The sequence below is a fragment of the Camelina sativa genome, chromosome 7 (genome assembly GCF_030686135.1).
Source record: "Camelina sativa cultivar CO46 ecotype springtype chromosome 7, ASM3068613v1".
Classification (NCBI taxonomy): Eukaryota; Viridiplantae; Streptophyta; class Magnoliopsida; order Brassicales; family Brassicaceae; genus Camelina; species Camelina sativa.
Window position 1 is genome coordinate 26,967,847 of NC_141886.1, and position 26,192 is coordinate 26,994,038.

The following is a 26,192-nucleotide window of genomic DNA, read 5'->3' on the forward strand; positions in this document are numbered from 1 at the left end:
TTTAAGAAGGTAACTTCTTATCTATATTTTTTGTTTCTGGTTTTCTTGCTTGTGTATTTTTTAGCATTATAATTAGGTTCTTGTTCTTAAACAAAGTTAAAATTAAACAGAAGAAAATATTAAATTCCCGAAAATCAACTTAAAAAGAAGTAAACATAAACCCAGAAATCTCTTAAAATACAAACCTTGAATTATTTTTGAAAGCTTGAAAGTTTGAAAGTCCTAGGTTGTAGAGTTTGATTACATAGAAAATGGTTTATTGAAAAGAAAAAAAGGAACTACTGAAAGCCAAACATAACTAAAGCCTTATTCTACCACTTGATTTAGGTCATTTAGATTCAATATCTTACATATTCTGAATCTTTGCTATCTCCATTGTCCTCCTCATAAGGGAGATCCTCATTTTGTTTTCCACTTTCTGTTTTCACAATCTTCACTCCCTTCTTCTCCTCAACTTTTTCCAATTTGATTGTCGTCACACTCATCAGCGTGTCGTCTTTTTTTTCCAACGTGATTGACTTCCTGAAAATCTTCTTGTTGGTTTAGTATCCTTCATTGCTTTCTCTAAAGCTCTTTGATGATGGGGTAGCAAAAGGAGCAGATGCTTCACTGCTATTGGTAAGCACGTAATCCTGAATTTGAACATTAAACAAATTAAATTTACTTTGCACTTTATCCAATAAAATATAAAATTTCTCATATATATGTCTATAAATAATATTAAAGAAATAACTACCTGATTTGAGATAGGTTGCCTTGTCCTTCTGAATCATCAAGTTTAGATAACTTCACAACATATGTGCTTGGAGCTGCATTATTGGCAACACATACGACATATTAGTATCTCTATGATTAATCTTCTAACACCACAGCTAGCAAAATGGTACTTACATCAGCATCATAAACCCCATCAAGTAGGTCATTTGTAAATTAATCTTATAATACTACGGCCACCATGATGTTTTGAAAGTCGGGCAATGTGAGGTACCCATCTTAAACGAATGGTTAGTAACCCTGAACTGGCCTCTCACCTGAGTAGTCCGAAATTTTCAATGACCCTCCACTCACCTTTTGTTATCTGCCTCTCAATCTTGTTCACAAGTCCTTTCTTGATGGAAACATGAATCTTGGCGCCCTGGTTATGATAGTAAAACAAACATAGACGTTAAAAAATTGTGTGTTTGATGGTGATTAAATGAGAGAATAAAGTATTATAATTTGTGTATTTATAAAAAACTTACTTTGTGGTCAGCTAACACCATCTGCATTGTTTCTCCAGATTGGGTAGTGTACTTGGAAGCATATGTGGAGGACCTTAACTTGAACTCGCCACATGCTTTTGTAAGGTTTGACATCAGCAAGGTAATTTCATAACCATAAGACCATTCACTTTGAGAAACTCTTTTGCTTAAAATAATAGGATAGCTGGTTGCATGTTTGTGGTGATGGTTTGTAGAATATTGCTAATAGTCTGTTTATATAGAGAATGAAGTAGTGTTTAGGTTACCTTTAACTTAAAGGGATAAGTGTTTAAGCTTATCATCAAGAAAAGATCATTCGAAATAAAAGATCTTACATGGAATATTTTCTAATTTTATGCTCAATGTATGCTCCCATATTTGACAGCAGGTTCTTAAACGGTTTTACGATTTGGTAGATATGGTAGTTGTGTATTCAAGATATTCTCGGTTCAGGTTCATAGATTAGTGGAGAGCCGGATTGTAGTTTTGATATTGAAATCTTATTTTGTGATTTTTATGAGATACTACAGGATATTGTTAGGGTTGCGAATCAGTTTTTAGCGGAATAATGGTGACGCTAAGAATTTTTTTGCAAAAGACGTACCGTAATGGTAATGCAAACAGATCTCATAATGCAATCTCATGTTTAATCATACACTCATGTAATTCCTATGTTATATATCACTTGTGGTGTTCATTAGCATTACGAATTGGTTTGAATTTAATTATCACTTAAAAGATGCAAATTAGTCAACAACATATAAAATACTTTTGTCGTGTTAAATCATGTTAGTTCTTATCCGAAATTCTTATGCTATATATCACTTGCGGTGTTCAGTAGCATTATGATCATGTCAACAAAATATAAAATGCTTTTGTTGTATGGGCTGATGTTATCTTAATATTAACTGTTTGTAATTTGTAACTAAATACGATTTAATATAATAGGTCATTTTTAATTGCTATTAATTAGAGTAACGATTTTTTGATTAGCACTATTTAATAATAAGATTTTGTTATTATAGTTGTTATTAATATACAGTGGCATTTTGTCTCCAAAATAGGGTTATTTGTTTAAATGATTGCTTAAATAAGTATATAGAGATTAAAAATCACAAATACGCTTAACTAAAAAATGAATTAATATAAGTTCAATATTATACCATTAATACACGCGTGTGTATAATAAAATGATTGAAACAATATAATACAACGATGATAATACTTCCAATACGTATTACTCCACTACAATTCTTTTGTTGTAATATTTTGTTAGATCCAGTTGGTATATACACTAATAGAAATTTGTCTTTCCCTAAAAAAAATGTCTATAAATTGAAATAGTAGTTACTATATACAGCGAAATGGATAATGAAATCATATATATATATTAACATTTTTAGTTTTGTCTTCTTAAAATGAATGATTTTCGGTGGAAGTCGAGTTTCCCAACTAGACCCAACTTTGGGTCAAGAAACTATTACTACCACACAAACATGCATGTATATGGTCTTTTTCATTCACCACATTGTTGCTTGGTTGCTTGCACCTTTCGTATCATATAAGTTTTAGTTTTATGATGTAATTAGTAACGAGTAAGACTTTTGGTTTAAAAATAATAATACTAACATTTCTATCAACGACATAGTAAAATATGAATTCTCTAGTCTAGAAACTCGGGTTTCTTTTCTCTGAACATATAGAGTATGCTTTACTGTTGGAGTTAGAAATGATAAATCAGAAGGAAGGGAAGAGGAAGAGAGATAATTAAGACCATCCACAATGGCGTGGATTTGGCCCGTCCCCAATATTTATTGGATTTAAATTTAAATGAAAAAAGCCCAATATCTGAAAAACGGTTCTTATTTGGGGACGTTTTTTTACCGTCCTCTTCGCCACGTGTAGCCGTGTGATTTGTTCTCGAATAAGCTAGGTCTAAAAAAAATGTATTCGGGAGACAAAATCATCCCGAGTTCTTTCTTCTCCCTCTTGACGGCGACCACGAAGGCGATTCGATCCTCCACGACGTTCTGTTCTTTTCACCGGAAAATCTTGCCAGATTAACGAAGCCGATCTTCTGTCGCATCCGAAGCCGGTCCGATCTTCAATACCTAAGACGTCCAGCGGTTCGATCTTCTCTCCCGAAGCGATCTGTCCCTGTCACCCGAAGCTTGTCCGGCGGTTCGAGCTTCTCTCCCGATGATATCCGTCTAAATAAGGTTAGTCTTCTTCCCACTACATGAGATTTAACCTTGATTGGCGCCGATTATCGAATTAGGGTTAGGGATTTGGGATTATCGAATTAGGGTTAGATAATTAGGGTTTGCGAATTAGGGTAATTGAATTAGGGTTATTCAATTAGGGTTAATTAATTGGGGTTATTGAATTAGGGTTATTGATTTAGGGATATTGAATTAGGGTAAATGATTTAGGTTATGTTTCTTTGGTGTTTTTTTTGTTTTTTTCATTTGTTCGATGGATCGTTATGTCTCTGTGTGAAGATCGAGTTGTGTCTGTGTCGTTTGTCCTTTGCTGTAGTTGTTGATCTTATAAACATGTTTGTGTCTTGGTCAAAATTTTTTTAAAACATTGAGTATCGTTAAACTTTGGTTTTTTTTTCTTAAATGTTAAAGGATCATCATCTTTGTGTCTCGGTCTATTTTTTTAACATTGAGATAGGTTAAATTTTTTTTTATCAAGGTTTTCAATTTGGTGATTGTTGTGTCATTGGTATGGTTGGTAAAATGTTTTTGACATTGATTTTGATACAACTTTTGGTTGATTAAGATAGTCATTGTCATTCGTATGATTTTTGGATAAATTTTTTTAACAATGTCATTCGTATGATGTCTCGCATTGATTCGTATGGTTGTGTTTTTTTTTAGGTTTCTCATTTGGTAGTTGTAATGTTTACTTGTAATAAATTGGTAGCATTGTTGTGTAGTTGGTTGTATTTAATTTTAGTGTTGTTTGTTCATAGTTTCTTGTTTAATTTGGTAGTTGTAATGTGTACTTGTCATAAATTGTGATTAGACATTTGTTGTTTGGTCTTTAAGTTTTGATAGTTATTGCAAGTAAGGTTTTAAACCATAAATCTCTTTCATTTATCTTCCCTTTCTCACTTGTAAATGATATTCACTTCTCTTCTATACTCGCATCTCTTATCTTCGCATTCCTTCTCTTCTATACCCGCTTCTAATCTCTGCTTTTCTCTTCTCTTCTCTTCGCATTGATCATCTTCTATACCCGCTTCTCTTCTCTGCTCTTATCTTCTCTTCTCCTCGCATTCCTTCTCTTCCTTATCCGTTTCTTCCTATGGATTCTAATAATCCCTTCTTTCAGTCTTCTTCTTACTTCAACTTGCTTAACAGTCAAGAAGAAGGTGGTTTAAATGATAACTTTCATTGGGAAAGTTATCCACCTTCTGGACAGAGCTCACAACCTTCTCCTCACAGCTCCCAACCTTCTCCTCACAGCTCCCAACCTTCTCCTCACAGCTCGCAAGAAACACCAAAAGAGCGCAAGGAGAGAAAGACATGGACACCTGCTGATGATGAAGTCTTGATCTCCGCATGGCTCAACACTTCAAAAGATCCCATCGTTGCAAATCAACAAAAGGGAGGAAGCTTCTGGAGCAGGATTCAAAAATACTATTGTGACACTCCTCACGCTAGAAACGGTGGGGAACAGATGCTGGTGACACATTGCAAGCAGCGTTGGCACAAGATAAATGACCATACTAACAAGTTCTGTGCCGCATTCGCAGCTGCGGAGAGACAGAACAGCTCTGGTCATTCTGAAAATGATATCATGAAGAATGCACATGATATCTACTTCGCTGCCCATAACAAGAGATTCAACCTTGAACATTGTTGGTTTCGTTTAAGGTTTGAGCAGAAATTTCTATCCCTTAACACTATTAACACGACCCCAGCTCAGCCTGCAACAAAGAGGAAACAAGCTGGTGAAGGTTCGCAGTCATCAAGCTGCAGTGTTGAGGAGTCTGAGAAGAGGCCAGAAGGGATCAAGGCTGCCAAGGCGAAGAGGAACAATGCTCAGTCCACAAACGTGAAGACTCTTGCTGAGTATAAGAGCATGTGGGATGTCAAGAAAGAGGAATTAGCTGAAAAGGAGAAACTACAGAAGCTGGCCATCCTAGACACTCTCCTAGCCAAAAAAGAACCCTTGAGTGCGAGTGAAGAAATCATCATGAACAAGATAGTGTCCCAGTATTTCTGATATTATAGAATGTGTTTGTTGTTTGTTTTTCTTGCTTAGTACTCGGCTTATGTATTTGATTTGTATTCCCTGGTTGTTTGATTTGTATTTCCTGTTTAAGTATTTCTTGCTCAGTTGTGTATTTCTTGTTTCAATCTAAATTAATATAAGTCTATTTTAGTACTCGGCTATTGTAATTTCTAGTAACTCGGCTATTGTATAAACTAACTTAATCAGATTGTGTATTGTTGTACTAAGTCTAATCTGCTTCTTCTTGTTTATCTTCAGGTTACGTAAGACATGGGCCACGACTATAGCTATTCCCAGCCTTCTTCATCTGATCTGGCTGATAAGTACTCAGAGGACACTGCGGATAGAGAGCTAGATGCATTGATTCGTATGGATGAAGCAGAGTCTGGTAAGGTTGGAGAATGTAGTTAATGAGATATGTAAGGAAAATAAGTTAAGAAAATTTACTGATTTGCTGGTTGTAGGTGTAATCATCATTTTCACATGTATTTTGTTCATGTTGGTGTAATGATTTACACGGGTACTTGTTGTTTTCTTATCATGTATGTTGTTTTGTTTTGGTCTCTCACGGGTATTACATGTATTTTGACTACGGACGTGTTGGTCTCTGTCACGGGTACTTGTTGTTGGTGTAATCATGTATGTTCTTTTGTTTTGGTCTCTCACGGGTTACAAACTGGAACTCCACTATATATATGATAACTCACACCAAACACGACCAAACCAACAACACAAGTCATTTCTTTATCTTCCTTTCTTCATAACCAAAGTAGCAACTCATTTCATCAAATAAGATCAAAGCAACAAAATACTCTCGCTCTCTTCCTTTAACTTCCATTCTCTTCTTCTCTCTTTAATACAAAGTCATTTCTTCATTTCTTTTCCTTTCTCTTGAAATGGGATCATCTTCAAACCATTATCATTACCATGGAGATGATGATCACTATCACTACCAAGCAGATGATAGTGATCATTTTGATGCTTATTTAGAAAATATTTATGATGTCTCCCAAAATATCCCCGAACCAAACCAGCCACAAGAAAGGATTTTTATCGAGCGAAACCGGGAAGAAGGCCACAATAATCTTTGGAATGATTATTTTAGTGACACTCCCACATATCCAGAATATTTATTCCGGCAACGGTTTCGCATGCACAAGCCACTGTTCATGCGAATTGTGCAACGTCTCTCTACCGAAATCCAATATTTCCGCCAAAGCCAGGATGCAACCGGACGTGCTGGTCTTTCACCTATACAAAAATGTACTGCAGCAATTCGTCAATTGGCATATGGTACTTCGTCTGACAGTGTTGACGAGTATGTCCGAATTGGTGCTTCAACAGCTCGAGAATGTTTGCACGAATTTACCGCCGGCATCATCCAAGTGTTTGGAGATGAATACTTAAGACGTCCTACACAGGAGGATCTACAAAGACTACTCTTTCAGAATGAACAGCGTGGATTTCCCGGGATGATTGGTAGCATTGACTGTATGCATTGGGGGTGGAAGAATTGTCCCACGGCTTGGAAAGGCATGTATTCACGGTCAACCGGAAAACCTACAATTGTGTTGGAAGCAGTAGCTTCGTATGACCTCTGGATATGGCATGCCTTTTTTGGAGCTCCAGGTACTATGAACGATCTTAATATTCTTGATCGATCTAATGTTTTTGATGACATAATAACCGGTCAAGCTCCGGAAGTCAACTTTGTTGTCAACGGAAGGGAGTACAACTTGGCGTACTATCTCACTGATGGTATTTATCCAAATTGGGCAACTTTTATTCAATCAATCCGACTTCCACAAGGTAGGAAAAAATCTCTCTTTTCTAAAAAACAAGAAGCTGTTAGGAAAGATGTTGAGCGTGCCTTTGGAGTCTTGCAAGCTAGATTCGCCGTTATTAAAAATCCGTCTCGTTTATGGGATAAAAACAAAATGGCAAATGTAATAAGATCATGCATAATACTCCATAATATGATTGTCGAAGACGAACGACATACATACAGTTACCGAAACATTATTTCTGAATTTCAACACGGAGAACATGTGGATCAAACATTTACCGTTGGTGCCGCCGGTGTGGGTTCAAATATCAGCAGTACGATTACTCGTCAAACAAGACTTCGGGATAAACAAGCTCATGATCAACTAAAACATGATTTGATTGAGCATATTTGGACAAACTTTGGACATCTTCCGGATAATGAAGTTTGATTTTAAAATTTCTATGAGTTGAATAAAATGTTTGTTTTGGTTTTGATGTTTTTATGTTATATTTTTAATGTTATTAATTTCTAAATTGTATGTTTTTGTATTTTCTTTCTTTAAATAATTAATCTTTAAACTTTCAAAATAATATTATTTTATTTGGGGGACCAAACCCAAATACACACCAATGCTCCTACTAAAAATAAGAAACCCTCAAAATATTAGTATTAAATGTGGGGGACCAAAAAAAGTCCCACACCATTGTGGATGGTCTAAGGAGACCCACAAGGAGTGAAGGCTGTTTGCCCCATCTGAGCATGGCATTTTCTGACAGTTGTCAACACCCTTCCCACATGGCATTTTCTAAAAATTTTTCAATTTTTTTTCTTCTTAATATCATCATTCCTTCTTCCATTTCGCTATTTGTTAATGTTTATTAACCACATTTATCTCATTATTCAACACATTTGTTCGGCTTTTTTTGGTTCTACCTACTAGTACTTCTTTCGTATAGTCAATTTATAGCACCGTTGTTAAGCATTATTAATCTACCTACGTAGTAGTTTTTTAATTATGATGTTGACGTTTTAGTACCTGAGAGTATCATTTGAATGTTTTTTTTTAAAATAATTTACCGCCGGAACCTAGTCATTCTATTTGCGGTCTATTGTTTTACTACCATAACCAAACTTTTGAGAAATAATTCATCATAATTATGTTTTTAACTCTCACAATTATATTATTTTGAAATATTTAATGAAAATTAAAGTATGCAGTGTATACTAAATATAGATCAAACAAAAAACTTCAATAGTTTTCTTATATATTAATAGGTGGTGGAAAAAAACCTAAAAGTAATTAATTAAAACGAAAAGGGGAGTGTAATTAAGCATGTCGTTTTCTTATCACCAGCACAAATATGTCATCTTCAGTGTTTGTAAAACAAATATACTACATCTCTCCCTTAATGTTTATTAGTTAGAATTTTAGTTATTTTCCTTTAATATGATGATACGTGAGAGCATTCTCAAATTTGGAATATATTTATGAATCTTTAATGTAACTATGAAGGCCGGTGTATACTGTATTTCGAATTTTTGTAGTCTTTCTAGATAGTGTTCGCTTCTACAGTATGAACACTTATATTCAAAAACTAAGTTTCATAGATTGTGTTGATGTAGTTATTTAATCCTTACGCGACTAGCTACTTTATAAAACTAGTTAATATACTTATATGTATCCATCGAAAGGACAACAAAACAAATGGAGAAAGGAACGCTGACTTTTACGTAAAACCTCTGATATAAACTAAACAATATAGTTCTTTTTCAAAAAAAAAAAAAAAAACTAAACAATATAGTATACAAATATATTATTATACCAAGGAATTGAAATTGAAAACAAGACTAATAACTCACATGTGGCCGGTGCTCAAATAAACATTGCTAGTTTGTAAAACCTAATATTATAATATCTAAATTTTCTCATGGATATAATAAATATATATGAATAATTATTCAGATATATATGCCTTGAACTTAGAAATTATTAACATGGCGTGCCTCGTGCATAAGATTAGGGCTTCCATGCTACCATCAACTACGTAATGAATTCCTCTGTTTTTATTTTCATTATAATATGAACTGCCATTATGAAATATCCAACAGCATCCATTCCTCGCACTAAATAGTTCTGATATATTTTGAACGAAGATTATATAAACGTGCATCAGTGCATGTGTGTATGAATCGTATATGTTGTTATGCTATGAAATATTGAAATCGATCTGTCCGTCTTAGTTATTATTTTTATTCTAAATTCATTTTTCATTGTTTTGTATACATAACTACATGGAATTAAAACATATATTTTACGTCTAGTTCCGAATATAAACACATAGCTGCATGTCATAATATGTAGCTGCATAGATTAGCACTGTCACCAATTCATAACATATTTTCTTACTTCCGTATTTTAATTGTATCGTCTTCTCCAAGATGTAAGAAAAAAAAACATTTTTAATCACAATTTGACTTTGATCTCAAAAATTTATAGAGTAATTCAATGTAAGAGTTTCTACTTATAGAACCTATAGAATTTTGTATTTCATCGAATATTTTTCATGAAGTGTGAAAACACAATTCAAGTTGTTCACTGGTTAACAGACTTTATTTTGGAGTTGAGAGAGCCTAGAGTTCAAGTATTCTTACCACAATGGTTGTAACTATTGTGGATCTCGTAAATGGTAAGGATACTATCCAGCGTTCCACAAGCTCTATATACTTTCTTCCGGAATTGTCCATTATGAACAGCAAAAAAAAAAGTATAGAGCTTAAAAAAGAATCAAATGTGTTTCCTTTCACTTGTTCAAAAGATTGTTGGTAGATGAGAACAATCAATAGGCTAGGACCATTTTGGGCCTACAAGAAATGGCTCCACTTGGACCCCTAAATTCTAAACTTTCGCAAATTTGACCACACAGTATCAACGTTCTCCTTGTTTGTTTCCTTGACCCAGCTCGATGTTTCTCTACATCATTTCGCTGTCGTATTACGCTTGCCACAACGGTTGCTATAATTATTAATTGGCACCCACCTAACCATTAACCACTACACAAACAATGTACGTACATTATATTCATGAATCATGATCATGCATTACACATGTACACTGCATTCATGTTTGCACACTCATTGTAAATTTCTCGATTAATTAGTGAGTAACGAAGGAAAATCCCATTCATTTGCGAGCTTTTATTTATTGTTTGACCTAACAATTATATTATCTAATCGATCAATGTTTTTTATTTCTGAAATAGTAACAAACAAATTTTGTTTCTACTAAACACAAAAAAAAAAGGAAAAGACAAATTCGATCACAATTATGCAAGATGTATCACTAAACAAAGCTTATCGTCCAATTTTCAAGGCTGAAAGATCCAAAACCATATCACTCACTATCTTGGACATATTTCTTCCAAAGCCAATGCTGTCTCCACAGAAGATAAACCTCTTCAATAGGAACCTGCTTCGTCTCCGGTAACAGAAAGTAAACGAAACTCCCCATCCCGAATATAAGTCCGGCGAATAAAAGGAATATTCCGTACTTTAGATGGCACAATGACACGAGGAAACACTGAGCGATAAGAGCCGTGAAGAAAAGGTTTACGCACACCACAACGCTCTGACCGGCGGATCGGGTCTCTAATGGGAAAATCTCGCTTGGAACTAACCATCCCATAGGACCCCATGACCGACCGTACGCCAATACAAACAGACAGATAAGGACCACGAGAATCACACCGAGCGATTTCGGTAGCTCTTTGCCTTCCCCAAACTTAAATGCTAGTGTTACTCCTACTACAACCTGCCAAAAAAAAATAAAACATATTTTGGGTTTGAGCTGAAGTTACGTGTTTAGCAAGATATAAACCCTAGCTTAGTTTGTACGTAGAGTTAAAAAAAAAAAAAACAGAGCACTCACCATGTAACAGAACATCTCGACGCTAGCTTCAAGAAGAAGAAACCTTCTTCCGAATTTATCAGCTGAATACATAGACAGGATGGCCGCGACAACGAGCGCAGCGTTTGTAATGGTGGACGAGATAAGCGACGCGGACCCACCAAACCCTAAGCTCTGAAACATAACAGGAGCATAAAACAAAATCGAATTCATTCCGGTTAGCTGCTGAAACGCTGGAAGCCCAATTGCTCCAATCACTAGCTGCGGTCTGTTCCTTCGAGCAAGAAGATTCCGAAACGGGTTCTTCACGGCTCTAGCAGCTTCACTGGCTTCGACGAGATCCTGAAACTCAGCATCTATATTGTTTGTGCCACGAACTTTGATCAGTACAGCTTTAGCCTTGTCGAGCTTCCCTTGCTCAACAAGACTGTTTGGTGTCTCAGGCAAAACGAGTCCGCCTAGGAACATAAGTATAGCTGGGACGGTGGCGAGACCGAGAGAGAGTCTCCATCCCCATGGATGGAGTTGCTCTGTTTTGTAGTTTATCAAATTAGCCACTAAAATGCCGATGCAAGTTGTTAGCTGGAAAAGCTGATTCACGGTTCCTCGAATCTTCGCAGGAGCCATCTCTGAGAGGTATAGCGGAACCGCCTGTAAACGCAAACGCATAAATTAAACGTTAAAACAGACACCAGAAAGCTGGTTAGACATAAGAGTTAGTGTATTGTGTGTTTTGCCTGGTTTCCGAATCCAATGCCTATGCCGAGGAAGATTCGACCAATGATCAACATGAGAATGTTTTTAGCGGCGGCATTGATAACTCCTCCGAGGAAGAAGCTGACGGAGCCAACGAGGATGCTTCCTCTCCTGCCGTAGATTCGGGTGACATAAGAAGCTCCGAAAGTTGAAATCAAACCGGCGAAATAGAGAGAAGAGGTGAAGAGTGTGAGGATTTGATTGTCGTATTTGCAGTAATCTGTTTCGTTTAGATGCATTTGCTTTCTTTTGTAAATTTCTGGGAAGAACTCTTTCAAGAAATCGTCCATTGATGTAACACCACCTGTGTTTAACAAGGTTGAAAGAAACACAAAATGAGCAATCTCTCTCTTGCATAAGTTCCTCGAGTTACAAGAAACCTAAAACTTGGAGCTAAAGCAGTCCACTTAAAACAAAGCTAACGGCTAACGCTAAACCCTTCTCAGAAACTTATAACGGACAAAACAGGGGAAATTGAACAAAACTGAAGCTGGCCCTTAAGAGTTTCAGAATTTGACTATTTGTATAAGATAAAAGAGAGAGAGCTAACCAGAGACTCCAAGATCATAGCCGAAGAGAGAGCCTCCCATGGATCCAACAATGCAGGCGAATATGAAATAAGAAGTGATTCGATGCTCATAAAGATGAGCTCTCTTTAGGGCTCCTTCGTCGGTAAGAGCTCCACCGGCCATGGCTTTAAAAGCTTGGAGACGACAAGAGGAGGAATCTTCTTATCTGTGTGTAATAAAATTTGGTCGAGTGTTGTGAACTAGTAGTGATTGTTATAATCGAGCTTTGAAGATAAATAAAGGTTTTAGATATTAGCAGTTACACTTTGACAATCTCTGTCCTTATCCCTTTTTTCAAGGAGCTATATTTGACCTCATCTTTCTTAATTAGTGCAATGGTTAATTGGCAAAGAATTTCTTTCATAAGAAAATATTTTTTTTAGAATATATGGTGTCTTAATAAATAAAGAAATATATCATATTTTCTCCATATTTTTTTTTAAATGGAATGTTAAATTTATTCAACAAAAAACCGTGTTTACAATATATGCATCAGTGTTTTGTAATTCTTTAAAGAGCTATTGAATAACAAAAATTGAAAATTAGGCTATTTTTTCATTAAATCATTTATGTTTTCAAGAAAAAAAAATACCAACAAATCTGATGTAGGAAAACATTTATCCTCTCTGTTTATTTGTATTTTATTTTGTCATTCATTGAGATAATAAGATCTCGCAATAAGCAGAATGAAATTCAATCTTTATATACCTTAAAGACCCAAGCGTGGGATTTGCAGATTGGTAAGCTTTTCCTTTTGTTGGCTCTAATTGCTTTCACTTAAAAAGCTTTTTTTAATGTATTAGTCTCCAGTACTGAAACGTTTTCATCATCTGAGGGGTGATCACTTCTGTGTTTGTAGCTTACCTTGTGCTTGTTATTGGTTTCACCATCCCCTACATTGCCGTCAACGTGAAGGGTTAAACTCAACCAATTGATACGATTTAGGGATGAAGAAGTTTGGCATGTTACCTGATTTTTTGTATTGAAGGAGAGAGCTCTAGATATATAGGGAAATAAGAAGAGAAAAAAAGACTTCTGAAACGGTTTTTTGCAACATGAAAAAGATCATGTGGAGATATTTTAGGGATTTATAAACAGCTTAACCTTTTCGTTTTCTTAAGGCAAGGTTAGATCATCTCTCTACGGAAGGCACACTCACATTCATATATATTCACGGTGGACAATTAAGTTTAGTTTTTAACAGACGTGACCGCAAGATGTGTATTAAAGACTAGCTAGTTGTGCATTGAAAGGAAATCTGATCATAATAAATGACCTTTTAGATTGATATACATTACCAAAACAATGCATTTGTAAAGGTGAAATCATATAATCTTAAGGCAATCAATTTCGATAATCTTAAATCGTCAAACTATCTGATCGTTGAATTTTGTTTCCTAAAAGATTAGTATTTTGCTAGTTATCAAAGTGATCAGATGTGAAATTAAATACGTCAAATAAGAATACGACACGTCAGATAATTAAGAATAACACGTCAGCAGATTAAGGAGGGGTTGTCACAATTCACAAACCGCCCAAAGGAAAAAAAAAAAAAAAAAAGTAAAGTCTGAAGTTTTTTTCCTTTTTAGGCTTTTCTTCTCTCTTCCACGCGGAAAAGCAGAAATTTTTTTAAGCGATAAAAAAAAAAAATGGAAACTTGAAAAAGATAATCTCTTTGGCTCTTCGATTTTTGTTTGGATTATTATTTACCTTAGATCGGAGCAAGTTTTAAAGAATCAAGAGGGTTTTGTTCAGGATAACGTAATTGGGATTACTCGCGTGAGTGCAATTTCTCTCCTCTGTTGAATAATCGTCTCTTACGGGGTTGGTGATTCTAGGGTTTTGCGGATATCGTTTTCTTTGCTGTGTGATTTAGCTTTTGATTTTTTTTTTTTTGTTTTGTTTTACAATTCATCTGGGCTGTGGTTGTTTCGGAGTTTTTTTTTTTTTTTTTTTTTTTTTTTTTTTTTTTTTTTTTGGTAATCGTCTCGTGGTTGTATAATTTTAAATGCTAGAAACTTGGCCAATTTGGGTTTTAAAGTTTCAATTTTTATCAGAACATAATCTAATTGCTGTTTTGTTACTCGTAAATAATGCAGGAGTTTTTTTTTTATCTATCCTGAATCAGAAGAGTCACCAGTCCACTGCTAATTTGTCAAAAGCTTGAGAGAGGCATCAGTGATTTTGATATCTATGAGCTGTGTGGAACAGTTGTTTGAGGGAAAGTATCCTCTTGCTTGATGTGAAGATTGCTTGTTGTTTTTTTCTTTTTTTTTTGGCTGTTTCTAAAATGGAGTGGAGGGGAATCCTCTGCTCGCTGCTTTTTATTATTTCTTTTGGAGAGTCGTCAAGTAGATTCGGGATTATGTGGCAATCTAACATCGTTGTTGATTCTGGACAATACTTCACTTGGCCTATCTTGAGTGCCAGTGTTTTCGTTGTTATTGCCATCATCCTCCCCATGTATCTTATCTTCGAGCACTTAGCTTCTTATAATCAACCTGAGGTTTGTGTTCTCTTGCTCTTTATAATCATCTTTATGGCTCTTTGCTGTTATAAGTTGGGACACTGTTGTAGTCGTTTCATCCATTAAGTTTATCAACATCATCAGTTTACTAAGCGTAACCCTCCCTCTTGTAATTCACAGGAACAGAAGTTTCTTATTGGACTTATTCTGATGGTTCCTGTTTATGCCGTGGAATCGGTAGGTTTGATATGTTACTATATATGTTTATCCTGTTTGTCTAGTGAAATTTTCATATAAGATTTTTGTATTCAGATATGTTTCTAATTCTGGGTTCTTTATATTGTCCGAGCAGTTTTTGTCTTTGGTGAATTCAGAAGCAGCTTTCAACTGCGAGGTGATTCGGGATTGTTATGAAGCCTTTGCACTCTATTGTTTCGAGAGATATTTGATAGCTTGCCTAGGTAAATTCTAAAGGCTTACCGCACAGATGCTAATTAACTTGAAAATATCTTTGGCATCTGTTGGCATTCGGTTATTTCTCAATTAATTTATCATTTTCTCTATATCTGCAGATGGAGAGGAACGTACAATTGAATTCATGGAACAGCAGACAGTTATTACTCAGAGCACTCCTCTTCTGGAAGGCACATGTTCTTATGGAGTTGTGGAGCATCCCTTTCCAATGAACTGCTTCGTAAAAGATTGGAGTCTTGGTCCTCAGTTTTATCATGCTGTGAAAATTGGCATTGTTCAATATGTATGTGTTGTCATTAATTTACCTGGACTATATGCCCTGTGATGTTTTTTTTGTGTGTGCTTCAAATGACAAGAAATGTTTCTGCTGCAGATGATACTGAAAATGATTTGTGCTCTTTTAGCAATGATCCTTGAAGCCTTTGGGGTTTATGGAGAAGGGAAGTTTGCATGGAATTATGGGTAATCTCTTGTTTCCTCCCTTCTCTTTTGTTGATATGTATTTGTTTTTTTGCTGTATCTTGATTTTTATATGGTCAACGAGAAAATATCTGATTTTGTAATTAATGTTTGTCTTAATTGCAGATATCCATATCTGGCTGTAGTGCTCAATTTCAGTCAAACATGGGCATTATATTGCCTTGTACAGTTCTATAATGTCATCAAAGATAAGCTAGCACCCATTAAACCACTGGCCAAGTTTTTAACATTTAAGTCTATTGTATTCCTCACCTGGTGGCAAGGTATTATTGTTGCATTCCTCTTCTCTATGGGACTCTTCAAAGGGTCTTTGGCTAAGGAGCTGAAAACGCGAATACAAGACTACATCATCTGTATCGAAGTAAATTTCATAAAACTAGTTGTTCCTTTAAGTATCTACATTTAGATTGGTGTAAGTTATAAACTTAAAATGTAATGTTTTTACAGATGGGAATTGCTGCTGTGGTCCATCTCTATGTCTTCCCAGCAGCGCCTTACAAGCGTGGAGAAAGATGTGTTCGTAATGTAGCAGTCATGTCAGATTATGCCTCTTTAGATGTACCACCTGATCCAGAAGAGGTTAAAGATAGTGAAAGAACTACTAGAACTCGGTATGGTAGACATGAGATAGAGAAACGCTTGAATTTCCCACAAAGTGTTCGTGATGTTGTGCTTGGGAGCGGTGAAATCGTAAGTCGATTTCTTCTATAACGAATCTAATTCTTAATTTACTTTAGTGGTTTGCTCATGACCAAAATTTCCATTTCTTTGGCTAAGATTGTGGATGACATGAGGTTCACGGTTTCTCACGTGGTGGAACCGGTTGAAAGAGGGATAGCGAAAATAAATAGAACATTCCATCAGATATCTGAAAATGTGAAAAGATTTGAGCAGCAGAAGAAAACGACAAAGGATGATTCATATGTGATTCCACTGAATCCATGGACTAAAGAATTCTCAGAGATTCACGAAAACCTTCACGATGGAGGGAGTGTAAGCGACAGCGGTCTAGGAAGCACAAAGCGGCATCACCAGTCTAGAGTTTCAGGATTGTGGACTCGAATGCGAAGGTAAAAAAAAAACAAATGGTGGTGCAAAGCAACCAAAGCTGCAAGAATGCTGAAGATGCCTCTTTATTTTTTGGGGAAGTCTCATCTTCGTCAACACCATCTAACAAAAAGAAGTTGTAGATTTTATGAGATGATGATGCTCATCTGCTTGGATTACACACAGGTAAAACAACAGATGCTACTACTGACTAGTTTTCTCTACTCTTTTATACAACTTCATCGAGAAGTTAGATTTGTATCTCGCAATGACAGATTGTGTTACACATAAAAATAAAATAAAAAGTTTGTCACGGCTAAACAAAATCTTTGTGAAGCATCTTATCATATACTGTGTTATGTATCGTGTTTGTTCTCAATTTTGAAATCTTAAGCTCAAGTCTGTGTCCTTGTTCTGGTTCGATTACCTTGAACAAAAAAGAGTTAAGAAGATTGTAAATGGTATTTTTCCTTATCGGGCCCTGGTACGTAGAGGCCCAAATTTGGACTGGGCCTAATGAGATCCTTAAAACTGTGTTCATCGAGCGAAGAACAGAGCAAAGGTTGTGTAAGATAGCGAAGAACAGAGCAAAGGCTGTAAGAGCAAGATGAAGCTAACGTGGAACAAGAACCCTAAGAAACGATCTCGTGTAGCCCTGTCGAACTTGGGGGATCTTCCTTTCGAGAAGGAGGAGGTTCCAGAGACCCAATCTCATCGTCAATTTCGCGAAGACGATTCTGAGCGTGGACAAACTGACGATAAATTGGATTCAGGAAGTCATGGGAGCGTCGATCTCGAAGCGAAGAATCTTGCAGAATCGTTTAGAGCTCAAGGAGACAAACTCGCTGAGGTAACTTACACCTAGCTGTATATGAAAGCTCTCGTTTAAAAAAAAAAGCTACGAAATTTGAATACTTGTTTAGATTTGGCAAGTCCTATGCTTTGTTTTGTCTGCTTGATTTTGAGGCACTTCTGAAAAAGGGATGTATTAGCCAATGATTGTAATAAGTATTAAACCAAAGAAATATATATATATATATATATATATATATATATATATATATTGATATTCTCGTCGTAGATAAGTTTGAGTGGCATAGTAGCAGCAGACTTCCTTTGTTTATTCACCCATCGTTCTCTTTCATGGTCTATGGAACCTCTGTTTTTACTGCTTCTGAAAAAGTAGTCATTTTTGAAATTTCCCTGTTTATGGTATACCTTTGTTTATGGAACTACTTCGTTGAATTTTTTCTAGCTGATTCTGGTTTCTCATCGTGATCTTGCTATTGAAGGAAGGAAAATACCACGAGGCTCTAGGGAAATGGGCAGCTGCTCTTAATCTTGTTCCCGAAGATGCAGTCCTGCATGAACAGAAAGCACAAGCGTTACTTGAGCTTGGTGATGCATGGAAAGCAATCAAGGCTGCAACACGTAATGCCTGAAGCCTTTCTACTATATTGTTGCTTTTCTTTATGTACAATTTAGAGTACGATTATTATTCCTCAAGAACCCTCTTAACAGTTCCTATGATTTTTCATTCATCACAGGAGCTACTGAGATAGATCCATCCTGGGCTGAGGTACTCAAACAATGTTTCTTTATAAGTTGCTCTATAAGTTATTGCTTCCGCATAGAATATATGGATGTTGAAAGGTTTCTTATAGGAATCTGATTCCTTATTTCTGTTGCTAAACTTTATTTCAATTTTTTTGTTTCTTTAGGCGTGGACTACTCTTGGAAGGGCACAACTAAATTTTGGTGAGCCGGACAGTGCTATCAGGAGTTTTGAAAGTGCATTATTGATCAATGTGAGTTCCACGAAAAATTGAAATTTAAGTTATAATATTATCAAATTTTCAATTTCTTTAGTCCCACAGAGATCTTAATTCTTGTTATTGCCATTACACAGGCGGATTCCAGAGAGGCGAAAGACGATCTAAAAACTGCAAAACAACTAATAAAGAAGAGAGAACAGCTTCAGACATCGGGACAGGACACCGACACTAAACGTTTTGTGGTCGGGGACGAGAATATAAAGCCACACTAGTGAATTCCAGAGACTTGTACTGAGGTATAGAGAAGAACTTCGTAGAGTACAATATAATAATAAGAACAAAGCAAGATCCTTCTTCATCGAGGCAAGGACTTTGTCATTTGTCTAAGAAGGAACTTTTGAATCTTTCCAGTCGAAGTCTTTGGAAGCTCTTCCAGGAAAACAACATTCCTTGGCACCATATACTTTGGCAGCTTGGTTTTACAAAACTCCCTTATCTCTCTCTCAGTCACAGACCCGTCATGATACTTCAAGCTTACAAACGCACATGGAGTCTCTCCCCACATCTTGTCTGGCTTAGCCACCACGGCTGCTTCTTTAATCGCAGGGTTTGTGTACAGAACTGCCTCGACTTCCGTACTGCTGATGTTCTCTCCTCCGCATATGACGACATCTTTTGATCTGTCTTTGACTTCCAAGTAACCGTCTGGGTGCATTACACCAATGTCTCCAGTGTAGAACCATCCGTCTTCTCTCATGTTCGCCGCTGTGCCTTCTGGGTCTTTGCAGTAACCCAGCATGACCGAACCGCCTCTGAATACAATCTCTCCCACGGTTACTCCATCATGCTTCACGGTTTTCCCTGTTAACGGGTCTCTAACGTCGGCTTCCGCGAATACAACAGTCCTAATTCCTTGCCTTGATTTCAGTTTTGCTCTCTCGTATGTTTCTAGACGATCCCACTTAGGCTTCCAAGCGCACGAGACAACCAGACCGCCAGTTTCTGTCATCCCGTAACCGTGACCCACGTCAAAACCGAGCGCCTCAGCCTTGGATATGACTGTAGCTGGTGGTGGTGCTCCAGCAGTCATAACCTTAACCGGGCTCTTAAGCGGTTTCTGGGATGAGTAATTTGTCAACATGTTGAGAACCATCGGCGCAGCGCACATGTGTGTCACTTGATGCTTGTCGATCAAGTTGAATATAGTTGGCGCGTCGACTCTTGTGGGACAGATGTTTTTGGCCCCTACAGCTGCTGTAGCCCACGTGTAGCTCCACCCATTGGCGTGAAACATTGGTAATGTCCACAGGTATACTGGACGGTTAGGCAAAGACCAGTCTAGCATAGAGTTAATAGTGCTCATGAAAACTGACCTGTGGCTATGCACCACTCCCTTAGGAGACGACGTAGTTCCTGAGGTGTAGTTAAGCACCATTGGAACCCACTCGCTTTGAGGACGTATCCACTTGAACCTTGGGTCTCCTCTCTCCATAACCCCTTCGTATGTGTCGAGATAATCCACGTCAAGAGATGAAGATGATGGCATGTCATTTCCGTCATTGAGGATGACGAGGCGAGGTCTCTCATTCTTGGGCAAGAGTGAGACAGCTTCGAGGACTAAAGAGCTCGAGTGATGGTCAACAAACACGAGCTTGGATTCGCTGTGATGGAGGATGACGGACAGTGCGTGAGCGTCTAAACGCGGGTTGATGTTGTTGAGGACTGCGCCTGACATTGGAACAGCAAACTGAAGCTCGTAGACAGAAGGGACGTTGGGACCAATAACAGAGACGACTTGGCCACGGTTGATTCCTAGGGAGGAGGAAGAGAGAGTGGAAGCTACGCGGAGACATCGTGAGTGAGTTTCAGACCAAGTATGGACGGTGGTTGTGTGGAGGAGGGAAGGCGAGTCGCCGTAGACTGTGGCGGCTCGTTCTAAGAAGCCGAGAACAGTGAGAGGAGTTGAGTTTGAAGGATGTGGGAGTAATAGTTCCATGGTTGAAACGTACAAATCTTAACTCTTAACTATACGAGTGAATGTGTGTTTGTCTCTACGGCATTGGTGAAATATATATATACAGTACATGTTTTCTCGGATTTGGTTAGGTAAAACAGAAATCATTATCTTGTAGTATTTTATTGTGAGCTTAGCTAATAGCATAATACAAATATTATACTTGCTTTCTAGAAGTGGCTTTATGACTATTTTCTAGTGGTAGACTGTGTTATAGATTGAGTATAATCATCCTAGGAAGCTTCATTGACGAAATAAACCATGATTAAAATAATATAGTTACATTTTCTTGTCAAATCTCTCTGCCTAACATGATTATTGGCTTCTAATTACGTATTTTAGATAAAAAAATCAATCAAACTAGAATAAGATGGAAATTTATATAAAAAATATAATTAATTTTAATTTACAGTTTCTGAATAGTTTGATACAAACTTGATTACGTCCATAAACCATAATACATCATGTGAGACTGTGAGTATATATATATATATATAGTACCTCTATACTTGGTAATGAAGTTCTTTGGTCTAGTAGCATTAGTTCAACCAATAGTAACGTTATATTTTTTTTGAAAGAAAACTTAGACTCGAATTTAACCTCTTTCAAAAAAAGAAAAAAAAACTTTGATTCAAATTTTATACCATAGCCCAAAAAAAGAAGATTATGTTACATACTCAAAGTGAAAACCTTTAAATGAGCAAAATTCATATAGGACGTTTGATTTAAGCTATTCAAGTACTTACTTATACGTCATTGCTACGGCATGCCAAGAAAACTAAGACTGATGTTGATGCTATGGCATGCCAAGAAAACTACATTTATAGCTATTTAGACATAAGTTTCAACACAATAATGTTATTAAAAAAAAAGAGAGAGAAAAAGAAAGATTTTTTTTTTTTTTTTTTTTTTTTTGTATATATTTTCTCCAATGACGACCATTGTATTCAAATGATACTCTACTGATTGATTGTCTTTATTCCAAAATGTACATTTGCCAGTAGAGTATGGTGAGGCCATATTAATTTCGAAGTAGTATTTTATTCAATGCTACACCTAATGTATTATACACATAACACATTCACACACACATATATATATCTACCGTATATACGAAACGCAAAAAATGAAAATAAATCAGACGTTATAATTCATAGTATTCTTGAGTAGAAGACTAGTGCATGTTAAAGTTAGTCTCACTCATCCCTCCGTGATCCGAATTAAGGACATGATATGCGCTCCGTCTCTCTCCAAAAGGTTGTATTTTATGTATTCAAATGATTGAACTACTGACTGGAGATTTTTTATATTGGATGTTCAATCAAACCAAATCATGCTTTCAGTTACGTTTTAGTTCAGCTCTCTAGTTCTTCATTTTTATATGTATAAACAACCAATGTAAACTCGATTTGAATTGATATTTTAACTAAATATACTTTAATATTCGAAACCATTTTAAAACTTAGTTCTATTCTTTCTTCCAGAATTAGTTTATCTGAAATGCAACGGAATATGCATATGAGGAAGAGAATCCCAACCTTAGTTCAGCAACATGCACCTTTAGTCGAATCAATTTTATCTTTTGTTATTGGCATGCTCTACTTGGAGTCCATATTAAACATGGAAATATTCAACGTCCCTCAGTGTCTAAGGAATAAGTTGTGCTTCTTCAAATTAATGTTTATTTTTAGCTATTTCTTACGTACTATATTTCAAATCAGATTAAAAAGGCTATGTAGCACGTACACCTTTAAATAGCATCATGCACTAAAAACAAGAACTGATTTAGATTATACGATGAACTATCATCTCTCTGGCCAAGAATCACAGTTCATTGTAAAGTTGATTAGAGCGCAAAATCAGTAGATGACAATGCACTGGTTGACAAAGAGATTTCAATCAAAGAAGGGTTATCAACAGAATTATGTCTTGATTTGAAAAGTTAGCAAAATCTGTAAATTTCCAAAAGAGCACAACTTGTAGACAAAAATCAATATTAAGGTTTTGATAGTTAGGAAGATGAACAAATTAAAAAATCTTGTGGGACAAGAAACTGTATTGCTTGTCTGTTCTCTAATCCAATCCTTCATTTGATGGATTGAAATGTCATCTGTTCTTCATCTTTCAGTGTGTCAGCTGCGTTTAGAAGCATGTCCATTCCTCCTACGCTTTTATCCAATTCGCCATTGCTTTTACTTCGCGGTTTGCTCTCGACATTCCTGGTTTTTCTTCCTTTCTGTTTCTGCCGTGTCTCCATCTTCTTCTCAAAAGTCTTTCGTGCTTTGCGGACTTTAAGAATCGCAGCTTTACATGTTGTGCAAAACCATTCTCCATTTGGAACCGATTCACATGGAGGTTTCATGCAATAAATGTGATATGCATCATCACACCCATCACACAAGACGATTTTATCATCATCTTTGTCAGTTAGGCAATTTCTGCATAAGCACGACGAGCAATACCAACGAACACCGTGTAGTTTTATTTGCCTTGAGGTCAAGCACCTGATGTGGTAATACTTGTGTGGGCAAAAAGGGTGATCACACGTTATGTACTTTCCGCCACTCTTCACTTTTGTTCCACAGGTCCTACAGAGTTCAGAATCTATGTTCATCTCCACGTGGTGAACCCCATGATTCACGTTACAGCTTGAAGTCTCTTCAGATTCATCCAAATCTTCTTTGCAGTCTGTACTCATATCAACACATCTGTTATCCGTCTTCATCATCCCTTGGGTTTTCATCTTTTCACACACTACACAATTCTCGTGAGGTGATCCGATTCCCTTAGCTGTGCAGTTTAGACAATACCAACTGTGTGTCGGCATCCCTTTTCCACCAGGATGTGCACATGAGACGTGGTACATATCTTCACAATGATCACATGCTAAACAATCTCTTGGCGCTGCCTTCTCTCCACATAGCTTGCAAATGTCGTAAAGGCTGTCATTTCTGATGTTCTCTGCATTGGGATGAGGCTTCGATTCCGCAGTGTAGAACTGCTTCAACTTCCAGTTTTAAAAGAAAAAAAGGATATTAGGGGATATATGAAAAAAGTTATAATAAGAGATAGCACACTGAACAAGATCATTTATGCCTGACCCTCACCTGTTCGTTATAGGAGGTTCTTGAAATCTCCAAAAGACTATTAGCAAGAACAGCCATATCATTACCAACATCCTGTATTTTTTGCCAGACCTGAAACCAGTAGTTAGATTAAGTTCTATGTCTACTTTCAGTCTAAAGCATGGTAGGTTCGGGATAACACAACCACGTTTCATCAAGTAGTTTGAGTTCAGCTTTTGAATCATGACATCAGACAATACTTTTCACAATGAGAAAGGGGATGAAAGACATGATAATCTGTTGTTATACATAGTTATCTTAGACTAAGCATAATTCCCATTAATTACCTCTTGGAGATCCGTCGAAAAGAGCACAGGTGAACTTTCATAAACACCTTCTTTCATCCTGGTGTCTATCAGAGTTCTGCTTATAAGGTCTTCAATCTTGACCCCTTGAAGATTTTCGGAAAGCAACTTACTTAGGGATGCAAACTCCTTTGAAGCTAAAACATGAGACAGAACGTTCTGGCAACCGGCTGTCGCAGTCTCATACTTGGATTCACTTGATGGTTTATTTGGATTGGAAAGCTTTGGGAGTTCACCAGCAAGATGAGTTCCAGTGCTGAACCTTTGATTATATAATTCACAAGAGATAGACTCCTGTGTCCAAAACAAGAAAGAGCTAACATGGTTTAGGATCATATCCTTCAAAGTGAATCAGGGTCTCCGAAGTTGATCACACACATAATATAGGGCAATTTCAAGAAAGAATGCACAATGCAGCAAACACTTGTCAGTTTTTTTTAATAAGTGGGTGTAAGCAGACAGCAAAAATGAAGTTTTCTACTATTTGCAAAGCATTTCTCGAGACCTAGCTATCACAAAATAGATACCAATGTAGCGAGAACAACAAAGTCAAATAATCGCAAATTTACTTGAATGGCCATACAAATAGAAATAGGAATGACCCTTGTCTTTAGCTCTTTCAACAGTATTCAGTATTGAAGCACCTACTTAATTATCACTAGATTGATACAGATCCTAAAATACATTGCTTTGCCAAGGATCCTATTTTATAATACAACTGAAAGATTAAGCCAAATTCACAGAACATATAACAAATGAGATGTGAGAAAGTCGCAAGATGTTAGCAACTACATATTACTATACTCCAGCAATTTAAAATCAATCACAACGAAGAGGTATCAAAACAGAAAAAGGTCATGAAAAGTACCCGGCTTCCTGAGTGACTAACAACACCTTCCATATCGTTTTCAGAACATTTATTCCCAGAATCAGACCTCCCAAGTTTTCTCCGCTTATAAGTTTGTATCTTCTTGCTATCCCTGGAACTTGCATTGGCAGAATTAGCCATATCACCACCTCCTCCTGCACTCCAATTATTTAACGCTTCACTTTCCACCAAACAATTTCGCTGATTCTTCTTCTCTATAAATTCACCATTACTTGTTGTCGCCTCCTCCATGAACATCTTATTTTTGATCCTCAAGACTCTAGATCTCTAGGGTTTCACCCTTCCATCCTACAATAGAGAAACCATTAAGAAAAGACACTTGAATCCATCCAGACATAGCCCACAAAGGAAAAATCCCATATGCAAAATGTTGTTCATTGGTAAACAAAATATCAAAATGCCTTGGATTTGTCACCAAATAAACCATCTAGGAACATTCTCAATTCTTTGCCAACAAAAAGCGATGAAATTGAAGACTTCCCTAACATAAGATTCCCAGAAAAACAATGAATTTCAAGAACACAGAAACTTACAATGGAGCTTTATCTAATCGCTAAAAGACGGAACAAAGCTAAATCCAAAATCAAAGCTCTAACGAAAACGACAAGAGGAAGTAAAAAAAAGAACCGTACCAGAGTGAAGAAATTTGCGTCGCGAAACGAAGAAGAAGAGCAAACCCTAGAAATTAGGGTAGATTTATCGGTATCGGAGATTCAGACTCGCCGCCGGTGGTTCTGCAAATCCCGGGGCGCTTCTCTTATCTTTGAATCATTATTATTTTTTTTTTTTTAAACTTCCGCGTCCCAGACCCAGATTGATTCTCCTTAACCGGTATTTACATTTTTCAACTTGGATCTGACACCGGTCAATACCGGTAACCAGTGGCGTGAAACCGACGCGTGGAAGTAACAAACCCGCGCCGAAGGACTCACGGTAACGGAGTCCACAGTAACACTGTAACAGTAACAGATCCGTGGTGTGTGTGTGTGTGCACGCGCTTTTACTTACTAGTACTATTCCCTGCGGCTTTAATAAAGATAGATCAAGTAGTATATCAACCGTCGGATCTCATCTTAGCAATCCAACGGTTATAACTGAAAGACACCAACACAAAGGCTACATATGCTTCT

The 26,192-nt window shown here is 36.7% G+C and overlaps 5 protein-coding genes and 1 pseudogene across 11 annotated transcripts; 3 read left to right on the forward strand and 3 right to left on the reverse strand.

Moving 5' to 3' along the window:
• The first annotated feature begins 3,023 nt into the window (after positions 1-3,023).
• Positions 3,024-5,642, forward strand: LOC104704930 (uncharacterized). Its single transcript, XM_087458632.1, has 3 exons — positions 3,024-3,028; positions 3,301-3,460; positions 5,181-5,642. The coding sequence occupies exons 1-3, from the start codon at positions 3,024-3,026 to the stop codon at positions 5,478-5,480; spliced, it is 465 nt and encodes a 154-aa protein (XP_087314758.1). The 3' UTR covers positions 5,481-5,642.
• A 4,838-nt stretch (positions 5,643-10,480) lies between these two features.
• LOC104702497 (sugar transport protein 14-like) lies at positions 10,481-13,655 on the reverse strand. The gene is made up of 6 exons (XM_010418348.2): positions 13,456-13,655; positions 13,195-13,379; positions 12,468-12,652; positions 11,899-12,221; positions 11,183-11,812; positions 10,481-11,065 (listed from the first exon to the last, which is right to left on the reverse strand). The coding sequence occupies exons 3-6, from the start codon at positions 12,607-12,609 to the stop codon at positions 10,649-10,651; spliced, it is 1,512 nt and encodes a 503-aa protein (XP_010416650.1). The 5' UTR covers positions 12,610-12,652; positions 13,195-13,379; positions 13,456-13,655; the 3' UTR covers positions 10,481-10,648.
• Positions 13,656-14,019: 364 nt separating this feature from the next.
• On the forward strand, positions 14,020-17,280 carry LOC104702498 (protein LAZ1 homolog 1). 3 transcript variants are annotated; one of them, XM_087459366.1, is made up of 9 exons: positions 14,020-14,265; positions 14,586-14,992; positions 15,134-15,190; positions 15,306-15,414; positions 15,526-15,710; positions 15,801-15,889; positions 16,013-16,268; positions 16,355-16,597; positions 16,685-17,280. In XM_087459366.1, the coding sequence occupies exons 2-9, from the start codon at positions 14,777-14,779 to the stop codon at positions 16,979-16,981; spliced, it is 1,452 nt and encodes a 483-aa protein (XP_087315492.1). In that variant the 5' UTR covers positions 14,020-14,265; positions 14,586-14,776; the 3' UTR covers positions 16,982-17,280. The 3 variants fall into 3 exon arrangements, with proteins under 3 accessions (XP_087315492.1, XP_087315494.1, XP_087315493.1); XM_087459368.1 differs by having other exon boundaries at positions 14,044-14,265; positions 14,615-14,992; XM_087459367.1 differs by having other exon boundaries at positions 14,093-14,310.
• Positions 17,281-17,498: 218 nt separating this feature from the next.
• LOC104702500 (uncharacterized) lies at positions 17,499-20,916 on the forward strand. The gene is made up of 6 exons (XM_010418354.3): positions 17,499-17,804; positions 18,247-18,385; positions 18,502-18,533; positions 18,676-18,762; positions 18,864-19,025; positions 19,141-20,916. Exons 1-5 carry the CDS (start codon positions 17,562-17,564, stop codon positions 18,999-19,001), a joined length of 639 nt encoding a protein of 212 aa, XP_010416656.1. The 5' UTR covers positions 17,499-17,561; the 3' UTR covers positions 19,002-19,025; positions 19,141-20,916.
• LOC104702499 (putative acyl-activating enzyme 4 pseudogene) lies at positions 18,892-20,725 on the reverse strand (annotated as a pseudogene). Its single transcript, XR_015562387.1, has one exon. The product of XR_015562387.1 is annotated as a putative acyl-activating enzyme 4 pseudogene (transcript).
• Positions 20,917-22,624: 1,708 nt separating the features above from the next.
• Positions 22,625-26,068, reverse strand: LOC104702501 (PHD finger protein EHD3). 4 transcript variants are annotated; one of them, XM_010418356.3, is made up of 5 exons: positions 25,695-26,068; positions 25,042-25,350; positions 24,156-24,464; positions 23,851-23,940; positions 22,625-23,750 (listed from the first exon to the last, which is right to left on the reverse strand). In XM_010418356.3, the coding sequence occupies exons 2-5, from the start codon at positions 25,297-25,299 to the stop codon at positions 22,830-22,832; spliced, it is 1,578 nt and encodes a 525-aa protein (XP_010416658.2). In that variant the 5' UTR covers positions 25,300-25,350; positions 25,695-26,068; the 3' UTR covers positions 22,625-22,829. The 4 variants fall into 4 exon arrangements, with proteins under 4 accessions (XP_010416658.2, XP_010416657.2, XP_010416659.2 ...); XM_010418355.3 differs by having other exon boundaries at positions 24,156-24,467; XM_010418357.3 differs by having other exon boundaries at positions 22,625-23,741; positions 24,156-24,467; positions 25,695-26,042.
• Between the last annotated feature and the right edge of the window lie 124 nt (positions 26,069-26,192).